The sequence below is a fragment of the Arabidopsis lyrata genome (genome assembly GCF_000004255.2).
Source record: "Arabidopsis lyrata subsp. lyrata unplaced genomic scaffold ARALYscaffold_3, whole genome shotgun sequence".
In the NCBI taxonomy this organism is placed as follows: Eukaryota; Viridiplantae; Streptophyta; class Magnoliopsida; order Brassicales; family Brassicaceae; genus Arabidopsis; species Arabidopsis lyrata.
The window spans coordinates 18,874,442-18,895,997 of NW_003302553.1; the positions used below are offsets into that span (position 1 = coordinate 18,874,442).

General features: G+C 30.8%; 2 protein-coding genes and 1 long non-coding RNA gene across 3 annotated transcripts; 1 reads left to right on the forward strand and 2 right to left on the reverse strand.

Moving 5' to 3' along the window:
* Positions 1-6,150: 6,150 nt before the first annotated feature.
* Positions 6,151-10,040, reverse strand: LOC110229750 (leucine-rich repeat receptor-like serine/threonine-protein kinase At2g14510). The gene is made up of 13 exons (XM_021030557.1): positions 9,941-10,040; positions 9,291-9,834; positions 8,715-9,190; positions 8,395-8,539; positions 8,245-8,316; positions 8,100-8,171; positions 7,955-8,035; positions 7,712-7,860; positions 7,441-7,637; positions 7,231-7,357; positions 7,070-7,135; positions 6,755-6,944; positions 6,151-6,657 (listed from the first exon to the last, which is right to left on the reverse strand). The coding sequence occupies exons 1-13, from the start codon at positions 10,020-10,022 to the stop codon at positions 6,252-6,254; spliced, it is 2,607 nt and encodes an 868-aa protein (XP_020886216.1). The 5' UTR covers positions 10,023-10,040; the 3' UTR covers positions 6,151-6,251.
* A 6,233-nt stretch (positions 10,041-16,273) lies between these two features.
* On the reverse strand, positions 16,274-17,003 carry LOC110229691. Its single transcript, XR_002333078.1, has 3 exons — positions 16,862-17,003; positions 16,652-16,747; positions 16,274-16,408 (listed from the first exon to the last, which is right to left on the reverse strand). It is a non-coding gene; the product is annotated as an uncharacterized LOC110229691 (long non-coding RNA).
* A 795-nt stretch (positions 17,004-17,798) lies between these two features.
* On the forward strand, positions 17,799-18,300 carry LOC9321981 (pyrophosphate--fructose 6-phosphate 1-phosphotransferase subunit beta 1). The gene has a single exon (XM_021030929.1). It carries the CDS (start codon positions 18,048-18,050, stop codon positions 18,255-18,257), a length of 210 nt encoding a protein of 69 aa, XP_020886588.1. The 5' UTR covers positions 17,799-18,047; the 3' UTR covers positions 18,258-18,300.
* The last annotated feature ends 3,256 nt before the right edge of the window (positions 18,301-21,556 follow it).

Sequence of the window (21,556 nt, forward strand, 5' to 3'; positions counted from 1 at the left end):
ATTCTATTTTATTTTTCTATTTCTGGTTTATTTTTTAATAAATTTAATTCATATATTTATTGCAAAAAAAACATATATCTTAATTGAAAAAAATGTTAGTAAACTAGTATATTAGTAACATTAAAAAATGTTATCTCTTTTTGTAGTTAATTTATTATATTTAGAGATTAAATTTGTGTGATATGGTTAGATAAGTAAATTTAAATATATTATAAATATTTATATTTTACAGTGATTTGTAAGTTTAATTTGTAACTTTGTATTTTTCTAATTAATGAATTATATATATATATATATATATATATATATATATATATATATATATATATATATAACATATGTAGTTACGTGTAATTATAAACTAATAGAAAAAATACTTTCAAAAGTTTTGGCTCATTTTTTAATTTCAAATCTTAAAATATATTAAAAGTGCAATAATACTTTAACGTTATCAAAAATATATATCTATCTAATATTTTTATGATGTAAGTGTAATATTATTAAATACATATGATTTGTGCCGTAGACAAAATATTTTTCTGCATTCACCACTGCATGTGAGGTCCTAAATTTAGCAAATGATGAAGCTCATGCATGGGCTTTATAGCCCAAGTTAAGGTTTCAAGTGAGTGTAATACCACTGAGGTACTTAGTATGTCATGCACAAATAAAGTATTAAGTTCTCTAGAGTGGGCTGATTTTGCTCTATTTATAATGCTGAGGCGCCAACTATTGGGGTATGTAATCTTCGACGTATTCTATCCTCATTGCATACAGAAGTAGAAGCACTAGTATTGGCTATGAGATACTTAATTGTCGAACATAAGAAGAAAGTTACTTTCGTCACAAACTACTTAAAATTGGTGAAGATGGTATCTTTTCCAACAGAGTAACCAGCTTTTACAGCATAAGTTTAGCTTACACGTTGTGTTCATGTACAACCGCATATGTAACGTATGTAAATATTGTTCCTTCGCATATTGGCTCATTTGATCCAATTTTAACATATAGTTGTTGACCCAAAATTATTGTAAATTAGAAATTATTACCATTTAAAATCAACCACCTGCGTTATTGTAGACGGCATCAAAGTTTTATAAATATATTTACTTTTGTTATACTTCTTTGTAATCCAAAATTGAACCAAACTAAAATATTTTAAATCAAAGATCAGTTCATTCCCCCAGGTTGGCTTATATAAGCTATCCAATAAATAAAAAGCTGTTGAAAAAAGAAAAAAAATCAGTTTTATTTGAGACTTATTTTGAAAAGTTCGAAAACCCCAAAAAATCTGAACCAAACTAAACGTAAAAGTAAACTAGACGTTCATATTAAATTAAAACCAGTTAAAATAAATCCGTTTTATTTCTAAATAATTTGGATTTATATCTCTTGTTAATTAAAAATCATTATGATAAAATGTATATTAAAACAGAAAACACTTTTTATATAAAATTTCTCGGCCAAAACTGTCAAAATCGTTTATATGATATGCAAGTAAAACTAAGATTTTAGCATTCCTACTTTTCATATTTTTGTTTTACGATATCATACAATAACATAGGCATGACCACAGTTATGGTTATTACGGTTACATTGATTAACCACCGGCTACGGTTAGAAATTTTCTTTAACAGTAACCTTAACCACTAAATATACGGTTAAAATGGTTACGGTTAAATACGGTTATGGTTACAGCGGTTACGGTTAAATACGGTTACGATTATTTGATGATTACGATACGGTTAATATCAGAAGCAAAATCATACGAGTTACCTTATTTTTATAATACTTTTAATAAGATGAAAAATATGTTATCAACCAAATTTGTTCATTTCGAGCAATATAACATTACAATATATTTGTTTGAGAAAAAGATCATTTTTTCTAACGTAGATTTTTTAATATGCGGTATCATTTACTTTTTTGAAAACGTAGACTTTTTGATATGCGGTATCATTTACTTTTTTGAAAATCTTCATCTGAACATTCTATATTTTTTTTACACTATATACAGTTACAATTATATTTTTAAAATTTAACTATGCGGTTAATAGTACGGTTAACCGCACGGTTTTGATACGTTTACAGTTAATTAACGGTTACAGTTAGAATATTTTTTAACCGTAACTAATATATTTTTACGGTTAACGGTTACGGTTTTTAACCGTTTTATACGGTTACGGTCCGGTTACTGTCCGAAATCTGGTTACGGTTAGCTTTTGGTCATGCCTACAATAACAAAACATTTTATTAATCTATAAATTAATTTATCTCGTGTATTTGAATAGGTTATGATCTACTTTTAAATAAAATAGAACAATAGTAGTTGTTAGAAGTGTTTTAAAAAAAAAATCCCTCTATCATTCACTTACCTTTGGAAAAAATATCTTTAAAAGCCTCTAACTGTGGATTTTTAAAGCCTCAACTTACAAAATTTCGTTTAAATGTCAAAAGTTTTTGTTGATTAATGGTTACCTTATATTGATTATGCTATTTGAGCCACAATGTTACATCGAGAGGCGGAGTACGTTTAAGGGTTAATAAAGTTTATAAACCAACAAAAAAAGTCAATTTACCCAAAAAGGCTCCTTAATTTCGCAAACCCTCTTCGAGCAAATCTGAGAATCAAAAGCCCACATAAATGGTTCAATCAAAGAGCGAACCAATATACAAAAACAAGGAGAATCTGGTTGTTAGAGAGCGAGTTAGAGAAAAATTTTATTTGGGAATTTAGTGTTTTTAGGAGTGAAAGTCGAGAACGGCGTCATTTTGTTACAATGATTTACAAAAGACATGTGGGATACCCATAACCTTATAAGATAAATCTGAATAAGACTCCAATTGTTCGGGTACCCTGATTGTTTTAAACCCGTGTTTTTAACAATAAAAACATATCTCTAGGTTTATTATTTGACATGGGTTTCAAGTACCCATCGGGCTAAGGCCCCCCATTAACATCCATACCATTACCATTACAGAAAGAATTTTTCCTGTTATTTAAAGATGCCTAGTTAGCCGCTTATTTTGCTTATGCCAAGGACTAGCCTGACTTAGTTGCACTAGGTGTTGCCGCCAGGGGCGGATCTAGACATATATTTAGTATGGGGCACTCTTGTAACTAATAATTAATTTATAGGCACTTAAATAAATTTTGCTCTAATTACTTAAGAAAATTAAAAAATTAGAGTGGGGCACATACCACACCTTGTGCCTTCCTGCGTCCGCCCCTGGTTGCCGCGAGTCTACTTCGACCCCAAACTATAAACTTACTTTATACCAAAATACACTATAAACTTACCTTGAAGATCATATGCTAACTAAGCAACTCCGATTGGATATTTTGTATTTACCCAAGAAGCATACAAAATAACATAGATACTGTATTTTTTATAGGAGATTGGTTTCGATGGGAAGAGAGATCAGTTTTAGTTAATGCTGTTGATGCAACATATATGAAGTTTGTTTGGGATATGATGGTGACTATTTTGCTCTCATGATTATTTTCCTCCTCTCATGGAATGCATAAATCACTTTTGAAGGGAAAAATAAGAGATGGAGAGGTAAATAGGATATAGATGTGACGTGGGTTAGGCCTGGGCGTTCGGATATTCGGGTCGGGTTCGGGTCGGGTTTTTCGGGTTTGGGTTTAGAAAACTAAGACCCGTTCGGGTATTTTAAAACTTCGGGTTCGGGTCGAGTTCGGATCGGGTATTTCGGGTTCGGATTCGGGTTTACCCGAAGTATCCAAATATTAGAAATTTTGTATCCGATTCTATGCAAAGTATTAAAAAATACTCAAAAAATCTATAAAACTCAAGTATTTTATACCCGAATGTAACCCAAAGTAGTTAAAACATCCGGAAATATCTTAACATCCGAATAATTTAGGCACTTAGGTTATTACAAGTATAAATATTACTAATATATTATAACTATGTACTTATATTTGGGTATGTTCGGGTACTTGTTCGGGTTCGAGTTCGGGTCGGGTTCGGGTTCGGGTTTTTGGGTTGTGAAGTTTAGAACCCGTTCGGGTATTTTAAAACTTCGGGTTCGGATTCGGATCGGGTTTTTCGGGTCGGGTTCGGTTCGGTTCTTCGGGTTCGGATATTATGCCCAGGCATATGGGTTAGTGCCTTAGTGGTGATAATTTGACAATCATTTAAAAATTTATATAATAAATTTTGAATGATTTTTGGGTTCACACCTAGGGATGAATTTTTTTGTTCACCTCCTATTTTTAGAAGCTATATTCCCATATTTCAATTCTCCAGGATACTGGTGTATTTTTATAAGTTTTAAGGCAAATATAGGATGGTAATAGTAAAGCAAATCTTCATAATTGATTGCTAGAGTAATTATTCGATACACTTAACCGCAAAATAGTATATTCGAGGTTGATCCACAAGAACCAATGGTATACTAAAGATTTCCGAGACTCGTTCTTAGCTAAATCGGAAATGTTGTTTGGTTGGGTTTCAGCTAGTAAATCAAAATGCAATGAAAAATAAACGATTAAACTTATATGATAAAATGCATTGGACCATAGGGTATTTCAGAGATCAATGATAACATCCATTTCCATGTCTTCAGATACAACCCATATAGGTTTTCCCGTTCTTTGTACATAAACCCTTGTGATGGTTTTACGAAGTTTTAGTAATTCTTCCGCTTCCAAGATAGATTCTCCTGTTTGTGCCTCATAAAACGAACTAGCGGGTTGATGGATCATTACCCTGATGATATAATAGAAAAGGTATCGCAGAATGAGACGGGATAACCAAAAACAAAACAGATAAAATTGAATAACTGTACATGCTTTTTTGTGCATTGCATATGGCTCCACAATAAAATTGATTCAATGATAAAGGACCGTTTTCGAACATAGACATAAGATTAAACTAATTCTCTCTCAAGACGTTAGTAACTAAATTTTGACAACTCGATTACTAAACTCTTGTTTGTAATTTCCTAGTCAAATTTGCATTAGAATTAGGGTCCTTCGGTTCACAATGCATTCTAACATCAACTCTCGTTGACTAGAAATACATTGCTCAATTCACATTGATTCAAACATTCTATCGAACACTTTTGAAGCATAGAAAAACCTATTATCTAAAACAGGATGATCAATCATATTCTATCATTAAGAACAAGTGAATCAAAGAACCTAAGAGTTAAGAATCCCTAACAACAATCAAACCATCAAAATATTGAATCTCCAACTTAATTAGAACCCTAAAACACGATTAAAGGATTAGTCACACTCACACATAGCAACAGAAACAAGACAAATAGATGAAGAAGACGTAATTGAATTGCAATGAAAATAATAAATAAGTTTTAGAAATCTTCTCCAAATTGTCAAAGAGAATGAATCTCTAATCTCAAACTTGCTTACAGAGAAAAATCTCAAAAAGTTGCAGATTAAGGAGTGTAAGTTCACAATAGAAGAAAATAGGGTTTTATGAACATAGGAAGCAGATCCGGGTCAACCGGATCAACCGGGTTAAAGACGGATATTTGGCCTAGCAGAAGTTGACTCGCCCCCTCTTTGGTCGGGTGGATTGGACGAATCGGCAAATGTTTTGACTCGTCCTACCTCTGGTCAGATGAATAGGTCGGGTGGATTGGATGGCTCAGCAGATGTTTTGACTCGACATACCTTTGGTCGGGTGAATAGGCCGGGTAGATTGATCTAAACGTATTTTCATACTCTTAAAGTGCTTTTCAATGCTTTTTTTGCTCTAAACTTCATATATCTTCACTGCAACACCTAAAATGACTAAAAACGACTCTACAAACATCTAAAAGATGCTTAGACTCGACAAAAAACTTCAAATATGAAGACTCAAAAGTGCCAAAAACACAACCCATCAATAATGCTCAATCAAATTTTATATGTCAATATATATATATATATATATATATATATATATGGCTTGGCCTTCTTAATTTCCTAATAACCATATACGTAAATATACTCAAGCGATATACAAAATGTAACCAGGACGGACATAGCATTCCCAAAGCATTTATCATATATTTATGAATGTAATTCAAATAGGAGTAAATAGCGTTGCATGAGAAGTTTTTAAACATTCCACACTTTTTTTTTTTTTGAACAACCTATACGTTATGAATGTAATTCAAATAGGAGTAAATAGTACTTTTTTTTTTAAACATTCCACACTTTAATACAACCTATACGTACGTATCTTTCAAACACAAATATATAGATGAAAAGATTAACGAGCTGAAGGAATATCACTGATGAAAGTTACGCTATGTCCCGTGGACTTACTTGAATTTTCATCCTGGCTCCTTCCTTTACTAAGGTTATATATTTCCAAACACTCATTTAGCTCATGAGCGACCCGAGTCATGTTTGGTCTCTGCGTGGAAGAAGGGTTGATGCATAACATCGCTAATTCAAGAGCTTTCCAAGACGAACTTGTGTCGTAATCTTGATGGAGATTTGGATCCATAATACTTTGAATATCACCATTTGCAAGCATAGACTTGGCCCATTCTACTATGTAAGACTTATCACGCGATTGTTCAATCACAGGTTGGCCAGTGATAATTTCAAGTAACACAATCCCAAAGCTATAAAGATCACTCTTCTCTGTTAACCAATTCTTTTGATAATATCTGCAAGAAAAGTAATTGATGATATTTGCTTTTTGTTTACTAAACATACAAGAAAGCATATCCTGAATACTATAATGTGATATGAACTAGAACTTACTCGGGATCAAGATATCCAAGAGTTCCAGCAACATTTGTTGATACATGAGTTTGACTTCCCACTAGAAAAGATCTTGAAAGTCCGAAATCGGCGAGTTTGGCTTCAAAACGTAGACCTAACAGTATATTGGTACTTTTCACATCTCTATGAACCATTGGGGGATTACATCCAATATGCAAGTACTCAATTCCTAGTACATAGAAAAACCTTCATATGTCAACTATTTATCATAAATATGAAGTGTAAAAGGAAGAAGGATATATCGACTTGAGAAAAAGTAACATAATGATAGGAATTAAAAAAAAATCTACAAACCTAGTGCAGACTCAATAGCTATTTTAAGTCTACTCGACCAATTCAAGACAGAGCCACCGCGTTTTCCTGCCAAATTCACAATATGGATAGAAATCATTAGAAAATTTTAAAGCCTTTGGCATGTAACTCAAAAATCTTTGTATCATGCTCTAATGATTTACCCGAGAGATGTTCCTTTAAGTTTCCATTTTCCATGAACTCGTAGATGAGAGCCAAGTCATTTCCTTCATCACAGTATCCGACGAGGCTTACTAAATTCACATGGTGAACTCTTAGAAGTAGTTCGACCTAACAATATGGTTTAATTAATTCATGAGATCATTATTGTCCAAAAAAAAAAAAAAGTGGAGGATTGTAGTGTAGTTAAGTACTTCTGTTTTGAATTCCTTGTAGCCTTGAGTTGATGATTGAGAGAGAACTTTGACGGCTACTTGTTCATTATTGAGAAAACCATGATAAACAACACCAAAGCCTCCTTTACCGAGAACAACTTGAAAGTTATTCGTCATTTCTTTGACCTCTGAATACTTAAATCTTCTATTTTTCATTTCCAATGATGGACGTATAACTACAGAAAATAAATTTTGTAGATCCATGAGATTTCATACATTTAATATGGATCATATATTTACTTTAACTTACCTTTGCGTGTTGATGACTTTCTCCTTTTGAAAATGAAGATGAGAACCAACACGATTATAGTAACGGCCACACAAGATATAGATGCAACAATCGCCACCAGCCGAGATTTTGGTTGGTGTTGCCCATGCCGCTTTATATTTGGATCAACACTAAAAAAAATGAAAACGTTATTGATGACATTAATTATAAAACAAGAGTGGATGATAATCAAAATAATAAGATCATCGCAAAACAGACTCTTACAATAGCTTTAAACCATCATTTCTTTCTCTATCCTGAAATGCTTGAGGAACAGAACCTCTAAGATTGTTTCCTCTTAAGTGTCTGTAGATGTGGAGAAGTTATTAGAAACTAATGAAGACCACACAATAATATTTAGATAACTTACATGACCAACAACGATTTGATCTTGGCTAGAAATTCAGGCACTTCTCCAGTCAAGTTGTTATTTGATAAATCCCTATAAGTTTTCGAGAGATAAATGTTATTTCAATCAAAAGAAATTCATGCACTTCTCCAGTTGTTATACGTACAATTCTCGTAGCAGAGTTAGATTTTGTATGCTAGGCGGTATAACTCCAGTTAATCCACTTGAAGACAAATCTCTGTTTGCATGACCGGAGACAAATAAGGATACATTTGTCATTTAATTTGATAACAATGTAAAATATGAAATTTCTTACAATGCGATGATTCTTGGTGGTGTGGAGAAATCTATCACGTTGCAGCTCACACCAATCCATGAAAACTGTTTAGGGACACATGGATCGCCCTGCCAGCTGATTCTACTCAATTGATAAGTAGATTGAATGTTCTTGATAGCGATGACTGCCAAGAGATACAAAAGAATCAAGGATAAAATATGCCTTATTTTGAATAACTAAGATGGTTCTAGGCCTAAGCCGTACATCCTCTCAAGCCGGGGAACAAAGCATTTAATATGGTTGTCTCCCAAGTGCCAACTTAATACGTTTTAAATATGCATAAAAGTACGGCTACATACCATCATCTATATTTGTCTCTGATTGTGGAAATTGTATGACGCTAAAAATCTCTATAGCATTCATTAGGGGTGGTAGATTCGACTTCGGTGTTTTTAACAGCTGCACACGACATACCCCTCCCTCGCATTTTAGTGGTGCAGGGTTGGGTAAGGTTTTTGCTTCAAACTTGAATGGAATATAAGAAATGTATTCAACACCATTCGCCAAAATTTCGAATTCCCTAGTTTCATTGACCTTTAATTGTTGGATCTCAGCAAAGTAAAGGTAAGCATACGATTCGTCATCAGAGGATTCCAAAATCCAGGAAAAGGTCAATGGCTCGCTGACATTAGTGGGTACAGAGGCGGTCTTAATTACACCTTGTGGCGGGTTGTAGCCATCAGAAAAGCCACTTACATTCCGCGTTGTATTTATTTGAGTCCATTCTGGTTGTGAATATGGAATCCAAACACGATCATATACATCTTCGGGATAACTGCAACACTCAAGTATCAATTTTGATGTCAATGAGGCAAGAAAAAAACACATGGTTCTAAAAGAAAACTAGTCTTAATTCTGTTATGTTGTTGACATACCGTATTGCCTCGTCTGAATTGGTGAAGTAAAGGTGCGCAATAAGCTTTAATGAACCGGTTCGAGCAGTATAAGTATCATATCGCAAAGGTCTTAATTCTATGGCTGATATCATTGGTGTACTCGTCCCTGTTTTTACGAGACATATGTCCATGATGTTAGACCTTGCGACATGAATGATCTCCTCGACAACTCCATCACCTACACCCGCTTTTAGCACATCTACGCTTGTCCAAATATTTGGACCGAGAAAGAGGTCAAATCTTGGAGAAATATTAAGACCGTCATAGTTTCCATAGGAAAAAACTGTTCTGATTAGATACTTTGTGCCTTGCTTCACACTCAAACTGTAGCAGTTTCTAATTCCATCCGGGAAGTATCTCAAAACCTTTAATGGCTTAAAGATAAAGTTTGTCCGTGAGTTATTTTGGATATTACCAGTTTTTCCTCCTCGGATGAAATTGACATCTGATATGAATGTTAAATTGGTCGATGGTTCGATATAAGATTGGTTAGATGGTAATCCGCAATGCAAACTGATGAATCCTGGTCAAACAATAGGTAAGAATCGGAACAAGATTTCTTTTGTTTGAGATAATTCATATATCAAAAATATTAGAGAAAAGGAAAAAGTGTAAGACAGTAAAAATACCTTGTTGATTTTGAGACTTAACAAGAGACATAATGGAGAAAGTGGCACAAGCGAGTAAAAGAAGCTTGTTACGAGTCTTCATTCTTGATTCTGGACTACTTCTCAGTTCTCAACCAAACAAAAACTTAAGGACACCAAAAAGTCTTAATCCCTCTTATACGGTTTAGAAAATAAGATATTTTATATTAAATAATGATTTATCAAATTTCATTTTATATTTTATAATAAGACTTTATACGTTTTCAGTTTATTTTTTAAAATGTAAAAATATATATTCTACTAAGTATAAGAATTTATAGGTTTTCAGTTTACTTTCTTCAAATGTAAAAATCTATTCTCTACCAAAGTAGAAGACCGCGCGTTATCCAACCCTGCTTATGTATATTTGCTGCTTAAAAAAGCAACTTGAATTTGTCATGTACAAGATATTTTGTTGAGAGTATTATAAAATTTCACACTAAATCGAATCTTTTTAAAATATCTACGAATAAACATTTACAACCATCGTTTTTATAAAATTATTACGTGACACTTACAGGATTTTATATTTCCACTTGAAAAAAGTCTTACCATATATAAGACCATCAAATTTATTTCGACTTTGCTCAGACGATTTGTACAACACTGGACGTGCCTTATGGTTATTGGTTATGCATGTTAGACATTTCTGATTAGGATCCATCTCCACCAATAGAACTATATAAGTTAAATTTAGTCTTCTATTATTCATCTGTTTTCTATATATCTATAAGTTTGATTTGGTAAGCTTTATATTATAATGTACTTTGATAGTTTGTGCTGTTTTTCTTGGACAGATAGAAAAATGAAAATCCTCCCGTCGACATGTCATTATCATTTTCCCTTTTATTGTCTTACTAGGTTGATACCCGTGCTGACGCCCGGAGGCGAAATTGGAATATAATTTTTATTTGTTATTTAATTAATTATATTGTAAAATTGTGTTGGTGTTACTTTTAGTATATGTTAACCGAGTGTATAGATTATTTTAGCGTTGTTGTCATTTTCCTTCTTGTGGTAGGCATTACGGATTAGAACTTAGACAAATTCGAAGATTGTTATTAACTAATGTGGAGAGGCTTAAATATTACGGGGGATTTACTTCAAACTAGGTAAAGACCAGTACTATACAGCACGGGATTTTATATTTTATATGAATTAAATTGTTCATTTATTTGAATTATGTAAGAAATAATATAGTGTAATAGTATAGTATAAAATGGAATATATCATATTATTTTATGTCTATTACTATTTGGATATTATGTTGTGTATTATTTATTTGACGATAATTGTATATTTTGTTTGTAGAAGTAAATAATACTATATAATTAATTTTAGATCTATTTCCTTATCATATTTGGTTTATTTTATTATAAGAATTAAAAGTTGTTGAATCTTAATTTGGTTGAAAACATGACTTGGTAATAAATAAGGGGAGAATAATGTATTTTAGAATTTAATATATTTAGCTGCATTAGATTTGTATTTTTTTTTTATGAGATTCACAATTTATCCCCTTATTATTAAAAGGGAAGTACAAATTGAAAAATAAGTCTAATTTGGCCTCAATTTCAATTTCAATTTTGGAGTTTGTACATTGTTAATCAAAATCGTCAGGGGTAATTTGGTCAAAAAATCTCATTAAACATTAGAGGATCCGCGAGTTTCCTAAACGGGTGATTAGTGGTTCAAATACTAAAACGGATAAGTAATCGGGTTTGATCATCTACAAAAATATAACATGCAATCCTAACCATTCATCGTTTATGGTATCTTATAAAAGCATATTCGCACTAATTATAAGAAGACTAGATAAGGACCCGTGCATTGCACGGGTTGCCGGTCGAAATTATCATTCTTAACTTTTAATTTTATTTTTATAAGGATAACTAAAATTATATAAACATATATATTTTAAATAATGCACCATTTTAATTATATTTTCAATATAGATTTATAATGCATATTGCACAATATAAAACACTATTTGTAGTTATGTTATACTAATTATTAAATCATCTAATATAAATATTGGCCTATTTATAAAATTATATAATTTTCTGCTTAATATTAGTTATAAAGTCATAAATATTTATACGTTATATTACTAAATTTTAATAATTTATTTACATCTATCGGAAAAGTGTATTACACTTTATAATTTCAATATGGGCAAGATTGAAAAAAACGGTAACAATAAAAAAAGTTGAATTTATATAGTTACATACTTACGTGGCATAGTCAATTTTTGGCTCATATTACCCATTTCTTCGTTTTCTTTTTTATTCCTTCCGCTCGCCGGCGAGAAATTCTCAAATCTCTCTATTTCTCTCATTAGATTTTCTTTATTTTTGCTTGAACTCCTCTTTCTTTCTCCTTCTCGCCCTCCTTTTCCCCTATCTCTATTTCTTTCCTTCTTTAGATATCACCACCAAGGCTCACTACTCTAACTCACCACCACAAATGAATCTCACTACTATCACAATCACCACCACCATCAATACTGAATCTCACTACTATCACAATCACCACCACCATCAATACTGAATCTCGCTAATTCCGATAAAATAAATGATTCGATTAACCTGAATTTTTGTTTTGACTCAACAGTCTTTTGTTTTGGTGTACCAGTTTTTTAACTTTAACCTCCACCTTCATCAACATTTATCGCCACCACCACCACCAAACTTGAACCACCGTCATCAACACCAACACCACTGTTATCGCTTCTTCTCCTCTTTCTCCAAATTCTCTTATTACTCCACTTTCATCATCTTCTCCAACATCAGGGCAAGCCTTTCTGACAACAACTCTAGTTTATGCTCATCGCCGTTCATAATTCTTAATTTGCATCCATTGTCATATATTCTTTGGGTCTGAATATCACATACAATTTTTAGAAAATCATTGCTATTCACAGTGTTTGTTTTTATAATTGACATAATATATTTACACAAATGATAAATGCATGTAATTTTTACATGATCATATTATTTTTTTAAATCACTCAATCATCACCTCCATAAAAATCACATGCTACTCCTATTTCTTTCAGTATGACAAGCTATTTTACTAAATGACATTGTTGGATACCTCTATTTCGTCGTCAGAATTCTAATATTGATTTTTTTTTCTCAGTTTTTTTTCTTATTATTAGTATTTATTTCATGTTTTTTCACCAAATTAGAATACGAAGTTGTATGTTTGTCTTTTGCTTGATAGCCATTTTGATTTTTCACATATCTGAAAACGTTAGTTTCCGAAACTTTTTTAACTCATGGCTATTTTCTTAATTATTTTTGAGTCAAATGTTAGTTATTTTATAATTTATAATTTACATTTATAATTTTCTTATAATTATCTATTTATTTTTTTATTAAAAAGAAAATTTATTTGACACATGGTAAAATCTGTGATCGAAATATTTGACACATGTCACGATTTCGTGAGTTACTAACTTTGAAAACCATACTTTTTTTAACTCATGGCTATTTTCTTAATTATTTTTGAGTGTTTTTTACTTTATAATTTATAATTTACATTTATAATTTTCTTATAATTATCTTTTTACTTTTTTATTAAAAAGAAAAATTTATTTGACACATGGCAAAATTTGAGATCGAAATATTTGACACGTGTCACGATCTCGTGAGTTACTAACTTTGAAAACCATACTTTTTTAACTCATGGCTATTTTTTAATTATTTTTGAGTCAAATGTTAGTTACTTTATAATTTATTATAATTTTCTTATAATTATCTTTTTACTTTTTTATTAAAAAGGAAAATTTATTTGACACATGGCAAAATCTGAGATCAAAATATTTGACACGTGTCACGATCTCGTGAGTTACTAACTTTGAAAACCATACTTTTTTAACTCATAGCTATTTCCTTAATTATTTTTGAGTCAAGTGTTAGGGCTTGATTGGTTCTCCCGCTAGCACCCTCCTAGCGGTTGTTAGCGGTTGGTTGCGGTTGTTAGCGGTTGGTACCAATCATAGAAACCGTTCTGTACCGCTTCAAACCGCTCGAAATCGCTGAATTTCAGAAGCTCCTTCCCGCAAGCGTTTGCGGTTGCGGGCGGTAGCGGTTGAATTTAAAAAAAAAAAATCAAACGTTTACTTATAATTATTATAAAATATATTAATCATATATATATATATATATATATATATCTTTCATCTTTGTATCACGTTTTCATCAGAAACCCTAATCAATATTCTAAAACCTTATTTTCTTAAGGTCTTCCACCCAAACTGATGAAAATCAAGAATCAAACGTAAGTATCATATATCCTTTTATTCATTCATCACCTCATGTGTAACTCTTTGAATATTTTTCATGGCATCTTTTTTTCTTTTCATTATGTATTGTTTTGCTTTTTGATTGAATATATGTTTCGATTTGGTTTTTCAAATAGAAAATCACTTGTTTTTTGATTGAATTCAACGTTATTTACAGTTTGTCCCAATACTTGATGCAATTTTTGTTGTTAACCCAGCATAAAGTACTATCTTATTACAAAATTTCTTTATTTTTAAATAATTATATAGTACTTTATTTATGGTTTTAATTATTAAGCATGTTCAATTTTTCTAATATTATCATAATTATATTGGTGTTTTTTTTTTTGTAATATTTTTTACTTTTTTGTCATTTTTTAATTTAACTGCTACCGCACCTGCTGGTTTACCAGTCATAAAACTTCCGCAAACGCATCCATTTTCAAATGCTAAACCAGTCGTTCAAAACACTTGGTAACGCTTGAAACAGCAACCGCCCGCTTCCGCAAACTCCCGCAACCGTAACCGCAACCTCTGCGTTTAAACCAGTCAGGCCCTTAGTTACTTTATAATTTATAACTTACATTTATAATTTTCTTATAATTATTTTTTTACTTTTTTTATTAAAAAAGAAAATTTATTTGACACATGACGAAATCTGAGATCGAAATATTTGACACGTGTCACGATCTCGTGAGTTATTAACTTTGAAAACCATACTTTATATAATAAGATATCTATAAATCTCGCCTAATTGATAATCAAATATTTCCAAAATCTTCTCTCCTCTTAAATCCTAACTATAACCTACTACTCAATATCCTTATTTCCCTTAAATCCGTGTATCATTTATTTGGATACCTTCTCAAAAATATATTTTCGCTAATAATTAAGATATTTGAACTTTCTCTCCAAGATTTTCGAAGATACTCGAGCCAAAAACCCTACCCTCCTTCTATACTATATATTAACGTCATTCTCATATACCATTTTCATCCAGCAATTACCTCTATTCACAGCAAACGTCTCTTTCTTCTCCTTTTGACAATGTCTCATCTTTTGCTTTCCTTGATAATGTGAAGCCGTACAAAACGGGTTGGTAAGTGCAAGTCAGTGTCTTGCATACATGGAAAAAATTTACGACCAATCCAAGTGATAGTCTTTCGTACCTAGAAGACATACACCACAAAATTTGGTGAAACCTTCGACATGTAAGCTTTTTAAATAAATCCTTCAAAAGCAATTGTTTGTATAACATTGATTTGTATCATTTTTAAAATGAAAATATTTATTTTTGTAATTTGGCGGGGAACAAAAGAAACCATCAAAGGGATCTTTGAGATGATTGAGGTAAAGTTATTCCGATCCTAAACCAATGATAATATTGAATCAAACGTCATCAAAAAAATTAAATCTATTTTCTGTTTATTGGACTATTTCAAGTTATTTAACTAATTCAAGAATATGTATTAATTGAATTTCATATTAAAGCTACTATAACTTATTACTAACCTTTATATCTAAAAGAAAACAGATTTTACATGGAATCAAAGAGGAAAAAGGTTCTCAAAGAAGGCAAAGAACAATCAAGAGATTCACATTTGAAACTTCTCTTTCCTTTTCTAAAAGGTCCAACATGCGATGAAGATTTAAGGACTTACAAAGGTGTTGTCTACGAGACATACAAGGATGCATGTTTGCCGAGATGTTTATTAGACGAATGATAACATGAGAAAAGTTGTATTAAAATATAGCTTCGTCGACAACTAACCTTATTGTTCTTGGTCCAAAAGGCATTTGATGTATGAATATAAAGAGCGTACTATCTGCTTCATATCGAACCATACAGTTTTGTGAAGAACTCACCTTCAAGAAACAGAACATTAATCTGTTGTTTCTTTGGTTAAATATCTGCAAATTCTGATAAAAAAAATTTGTGAAAAGAACAAAAAAAGACCGTGACTTTGGTCTATATGTAAAAAACCACAAATCGAAGAACTGAGATAGGAAGATGCTATAACTAACCACAATAGTTAACATTTCGAAATTGTGACTAATTGATATCTAGCAACCAAATGAAGAAATAGAACATTACCAGGAATTTCTTGGCAGATACATGTTCCTTAGCATTTCGAGTACCAATCGAAAATTTCTATGCTTGCCTGAAAGAATAATCTTATTCACTAATAAGATACATGTGACTTTGGTCTTTGCCTGAAACTTGATGAAAAATAAGAAGAAAACGACATGAATTGATCGAAGGTAAAGATTTATCTCCCTAAGTAAAACGTGAAAATAGGATTCACCAACAATCTCGCCTACTTCACTAATTGCTCGATTATATTGACACACTGAATTTGAAGAAACTCTTGATTAGGGATTTGCTAGGTTGACGACAATATAACCTTGGCTTGAGTGAATTCATCATCATGGATTAGGGTTCTATCACCGGAAGCTACTGATGAGGAAGAACTCGTGGACTCATCAGCTCTTGCAATCCTCTGTTGTTACCCAAATTGATTAAAACTGATAAGCTAATGAAATTGATCTAATTCTGAAAGCGGAGGTGTGACAGGATTTCCGAAAGAGAGATAAAACCCAACCTAGAAACTCACCGAGAGTTCGAAAATTGGAAATCACAGTCTAGAAGGTAGCTACGAACGAGAAGAACCACCTTGAAGATCCTGAGATTTGATAATGATGAATGATGATGATGATGATGATGATGCTGATGATGATGAATGATAATCATGATGAATGACGATGAAGAGAGAAAGAGATAGAGAAGACGATGAAATCGATTTTGATAGATTTTTTTTTTTTTTTTTTTTTGCCAATCATCGATTTGGATTGATTAGGTTTCCTGAATTGGGCAAATGTACATGTACGATTGTGTCGTACCAACAGAGATAAAGACATATGTAATTTAACCAAGTGACTAAACCGAATAAACCGATTTAAGACTTATGTCACTAACTAAACGCAAATTATTTCTTATTTTGTTTACTTTGTCTTTATAATGTAATCTTATTATTTTATAATTTACAAAAAAAATCTTAAACAAGCAAAGCTACTTACAATATATTTTCTTAATTAAATTGTTATGATCTTATAGTAAATAACACTGTTGGTTATGATAATTGTTTTTTGAATTTAACACACTTTTACAATAATTACAATACCAAAAAAATACAACTTTCACTTTAATACAATATTTTGGTACAAAAAACACAAATAATACACATGTTTAACCACATAAATTTTTTATCTCATACTAAAACTTTAACAACCACCAAAAACATATAAACAATATTTTAAATAATAAATTACACATTATTCAATATATAATATGAAAACTTAATCAAAACCGATACCCGCGGGGTACAGCGGGTTGAATCCTAGTTTGGTTTAAGTAGGTATTTATAATTAGAGGATAAACAAAAAATTGTTGTATTGGGTTTAAGTTTTTTAATGGGCTGTATTTGGGTTTGGTTGGCCAAGTTTCATGGTTTAAAAAAAGAAAACAGCTCAGAAACAGGAAAAAATTCCGACAGTTCTTCAACGAAAACTGATGTCTGATTCTTCCAAAATTTCCTTCAATTTCGACATCAGACATGACAAAGATTGAAGATCTTGCCTTCAATCCGTTCATATCTTCCGAGTAATTGAACTTGCAGTGTGGTGATCACAGGTAAATTTCAAACCGATAGTTTTTGTTTATAAGTTAGACAAATTGATTAATTAAGTTAATGAATTGATTGATGATTGAATCGATTTAAGAAACAATGAGCAATGTAAGAGATGATTGCAGAACTGAATGAAATTCTCGAAAATGAGGTTGTCGATGAAAATGGGTTGTGGAAGAAGAAGATCACTGAGCAATCCCTGAAGGTGTTTGATCGTCTACCTGAAGCAATTCAGGAACAGCTGATTGCAACATTAGACCAAAACAGAAATGTCCAGGTAATTGATCATGGCCAACTTTGTTTATTAGTTAGACAAATTGATTAAGTATGTTCATGAACTGATTGATGATTGAATCGTTTTAAAATTTTGTTAACAAATGAAACATTTGATTTTGAAACATGTAGATTAGAATATTGAATTCATAATAGAAATATAGAATTGATTTACTGAGTTAAACAGAGTGATGGCATCCATTTGTTTAGTATTAAAAAAGTTCTATAATCTAAAATTCGAGTCTGATAAATAAATGATAAAAAAACCAAAATAATGAAAAACTTTAAATCTAATGTTGTTGGTTCTTCAAGTGCAGATGAGTAGTTTTCAAACTCTTATTCCTTTAAACACGTCTTGACTATCCTTTATCCTTTCAATTCCTAATTTTGATGATCAAAACCTGTAGAAAACTAAAATAGAAAAATCACATAATGTCATCAGTTATAAAAATAACTTCTACTCTAGTCTATAAGAATGGAGAAAACCTTGATGATTAGTTAACATATCTACCTAGTCGAATTGGAACTCTTTTAGATTCTTTCCATGACTGTCTTAGTGAAGGTTTTGAAAGACTTCTTTAAAAACTACATTCATTGTTTTGCGCTGTGGTTTACCTTTCTTGTCTGTTATAAGAATCTTCAAACCTGATATAAGGGTAAGATTAATAATCCTATACATACGTACGGGATTTCATATATTTAAAAATATGTTTTAATAAAATTTAATTCAATATAGATTCTTTTGTTAGTTTGGTTAAATATGTAGATTCGGATCCGCACGTACGTGCGGATTAATGGTTGTAGATATTTATTTGGTATACTATTCATAATTTGAATTCATATTAGTTTGGTATTTTGTTTGGTTTCATTTCGGTGTAAATGATTTGATTTGTTTTTGTTATCAGACAATTACGTAGAAAAGACAATGAGGAAAAGTAGTCTCGTCCCGTCCCGTTGCCTATCTTGAAATTTTCCGTCACATAATTATTCTCTATCTGAGAATGTTTAATCTAGTTCAACAGATAAGAGAACGGGTAAGAGATTCAGATATAATTCCCATATTTCCCGTACTTTCTCTTTCGAGATTTGATTTTTACAAAATGAATAGAACCTATTAAAATATTTTATTTTTAAACATTCTCTAATTGTTTGAAACGTTGGTTCGGGATTATATTTGAACACATATTTATTTGGTATAATATTCATAATTTGAATTTATACCAAGTGCAGTTTGATTCGGTTTCAGACTAAAGTATAAAATAGTGTAAAGTGAATTTTTTTTATGACTTGAGAGTTGAAAAAAAAAAAAAAAAACAGAATATCTATTTTCATACATTAAGTGTCGAATTTTAAAATACTCTGCAAAAATAAATTTCAATTTGGTGATTTAGAAAAAGGGGAAAAAAGGTTAAATAAATACAAACTAAAAAAATAGTTGTGGGCATTCAGAAAATATCAGAAAATAAACCATTCACTCGTTAGTCTGTTGGTCAAATTCTGATGAGTCAATCCAAAGTTCTCCATAACTTTCCAATATCCTTGAGTTACAAATTTCTCTAAACGGTTGGCATGTTCTTTTCACTAAATATGGACCTTTTCACCCTATAAAACAATCCAACGAAAAATACAAAAAAATTAGATTATATCATAAAATCAAATATAGAATAAAAATTTTGCTAGCTATAAACTCGATCTCATTTTTGGTAGAAGCTAAGATCTGAGTATTTGTTTAAAAGTTCGATAAAAAAAACTCACTGTTCATCTTCTCAAATCGTTTGCACTCTCTCCAATATATGACTTCTACAAATGAAGAATCTTGAATCGAATGCACAAGCCGGTTTTGAAAATCTTCAGTCTTTAAGGAAAGTTGTAAGACAAAATTGTCAACAAAGAGAAATAGTAAATCCTTTAAAATAGTAAGGAGATTTGACATAATTTTTAAAGGATTTTTAGAAAACTGAATTACAGATTATATCCATTCGTGATTAAGCTAAACAAAATTTTAAATTCTAAGAAACAGAATATAACAAACGAAATCAATAATTGATGATAAAATATTTTAAGGAAGCTGAAAATATTATCTAAAAGATTACGAACTGAAGCAATACACCAATTCGAATAATATATTTTGTTTAGATATAATAATTCGAATAATACCTTTTGCTTAACTTTATACGTGAATAATAATATTTTCTTTATAAATTCGAATTATATAATAGTTTTTCAATTATATATCATTTTCAATTTTCAATAACATTTTCGATAACATTTTCGAATAATGGATTAGTATATAACATTTTCAATAACATTTTTGAACTATATGATTACTATAATTCAAAATAACATTTTCTTTATAAATTCGAATTATATAAAAAAATTTCAATGATATATCATTTTCAATAACATTTTTCGAATAATGGATTAGTATATAAGTTCTTCAAATAATTTATTAATAACTTAGAACGTTAATATATGATTACTATAATTCAAAATAACATTTTCTTTATAAATTCGAATTATATAACAGTTTTTAATAAATTCGAATTATATATAAACAAAATCTCTTTAATATCTTTAAACCCATTTGACCCGTTGACCCGTTTATATATATTAGTGACATGGAATAAAATTTTATGATTAGAATTCTCTAATGGCATATATTGTAATTTCTTACAAAATCAACGTTATGATCTTTAGTATGTACTTCCCAAATATTAGTATAGGATGTGGAAAGGCTTAAATATAATGGGTAAATTTAGTTCGGGGCAAATTTTGACCCGACTAGAGTTTGTTTAAGGATCCACGCGTTTTTTATACGGGTCGGATATCGGATCAGCTTGGGTCGAATTCAAAGATTGCTTGGCGATTTTAACTTTTTTTTTATAAACGTAAAAACAAAAAGATAAGCCGTATGTTAGAAAAATAGCTCAAATGGCTTGTCAAAATGATGCCCCTCATTCTCTCTTAATATTATAGATGTAATAGGAATGGTCTTTTTTATTTTATAATATAATTCTATGTATTTTATATGATATGACTCCAAGCCATATCATTATATTTTTCCTTTTTATTGTCTTTTTCAGTTTTTTTTTTCTACTATTTTATTTTATGATGCAAACTAAGTTCATTATTTCCGGAAGGGTGCAATATTTGTGGTCTGGTCTTCTTAATCTTAAGATAAGCATCCACAACGTAACATTTATCATAAATTAATGAAAGTAATTCAAAAACAAACAGGAATAAATTCTGTTGGATATTATTCTTATGAAGTAGTTGAATATTCTAAAATTGTTATAATTTTAGGCATAAAAAACAAGATTACCTTTTTAAACAGCCCCTGAAATCTTATTA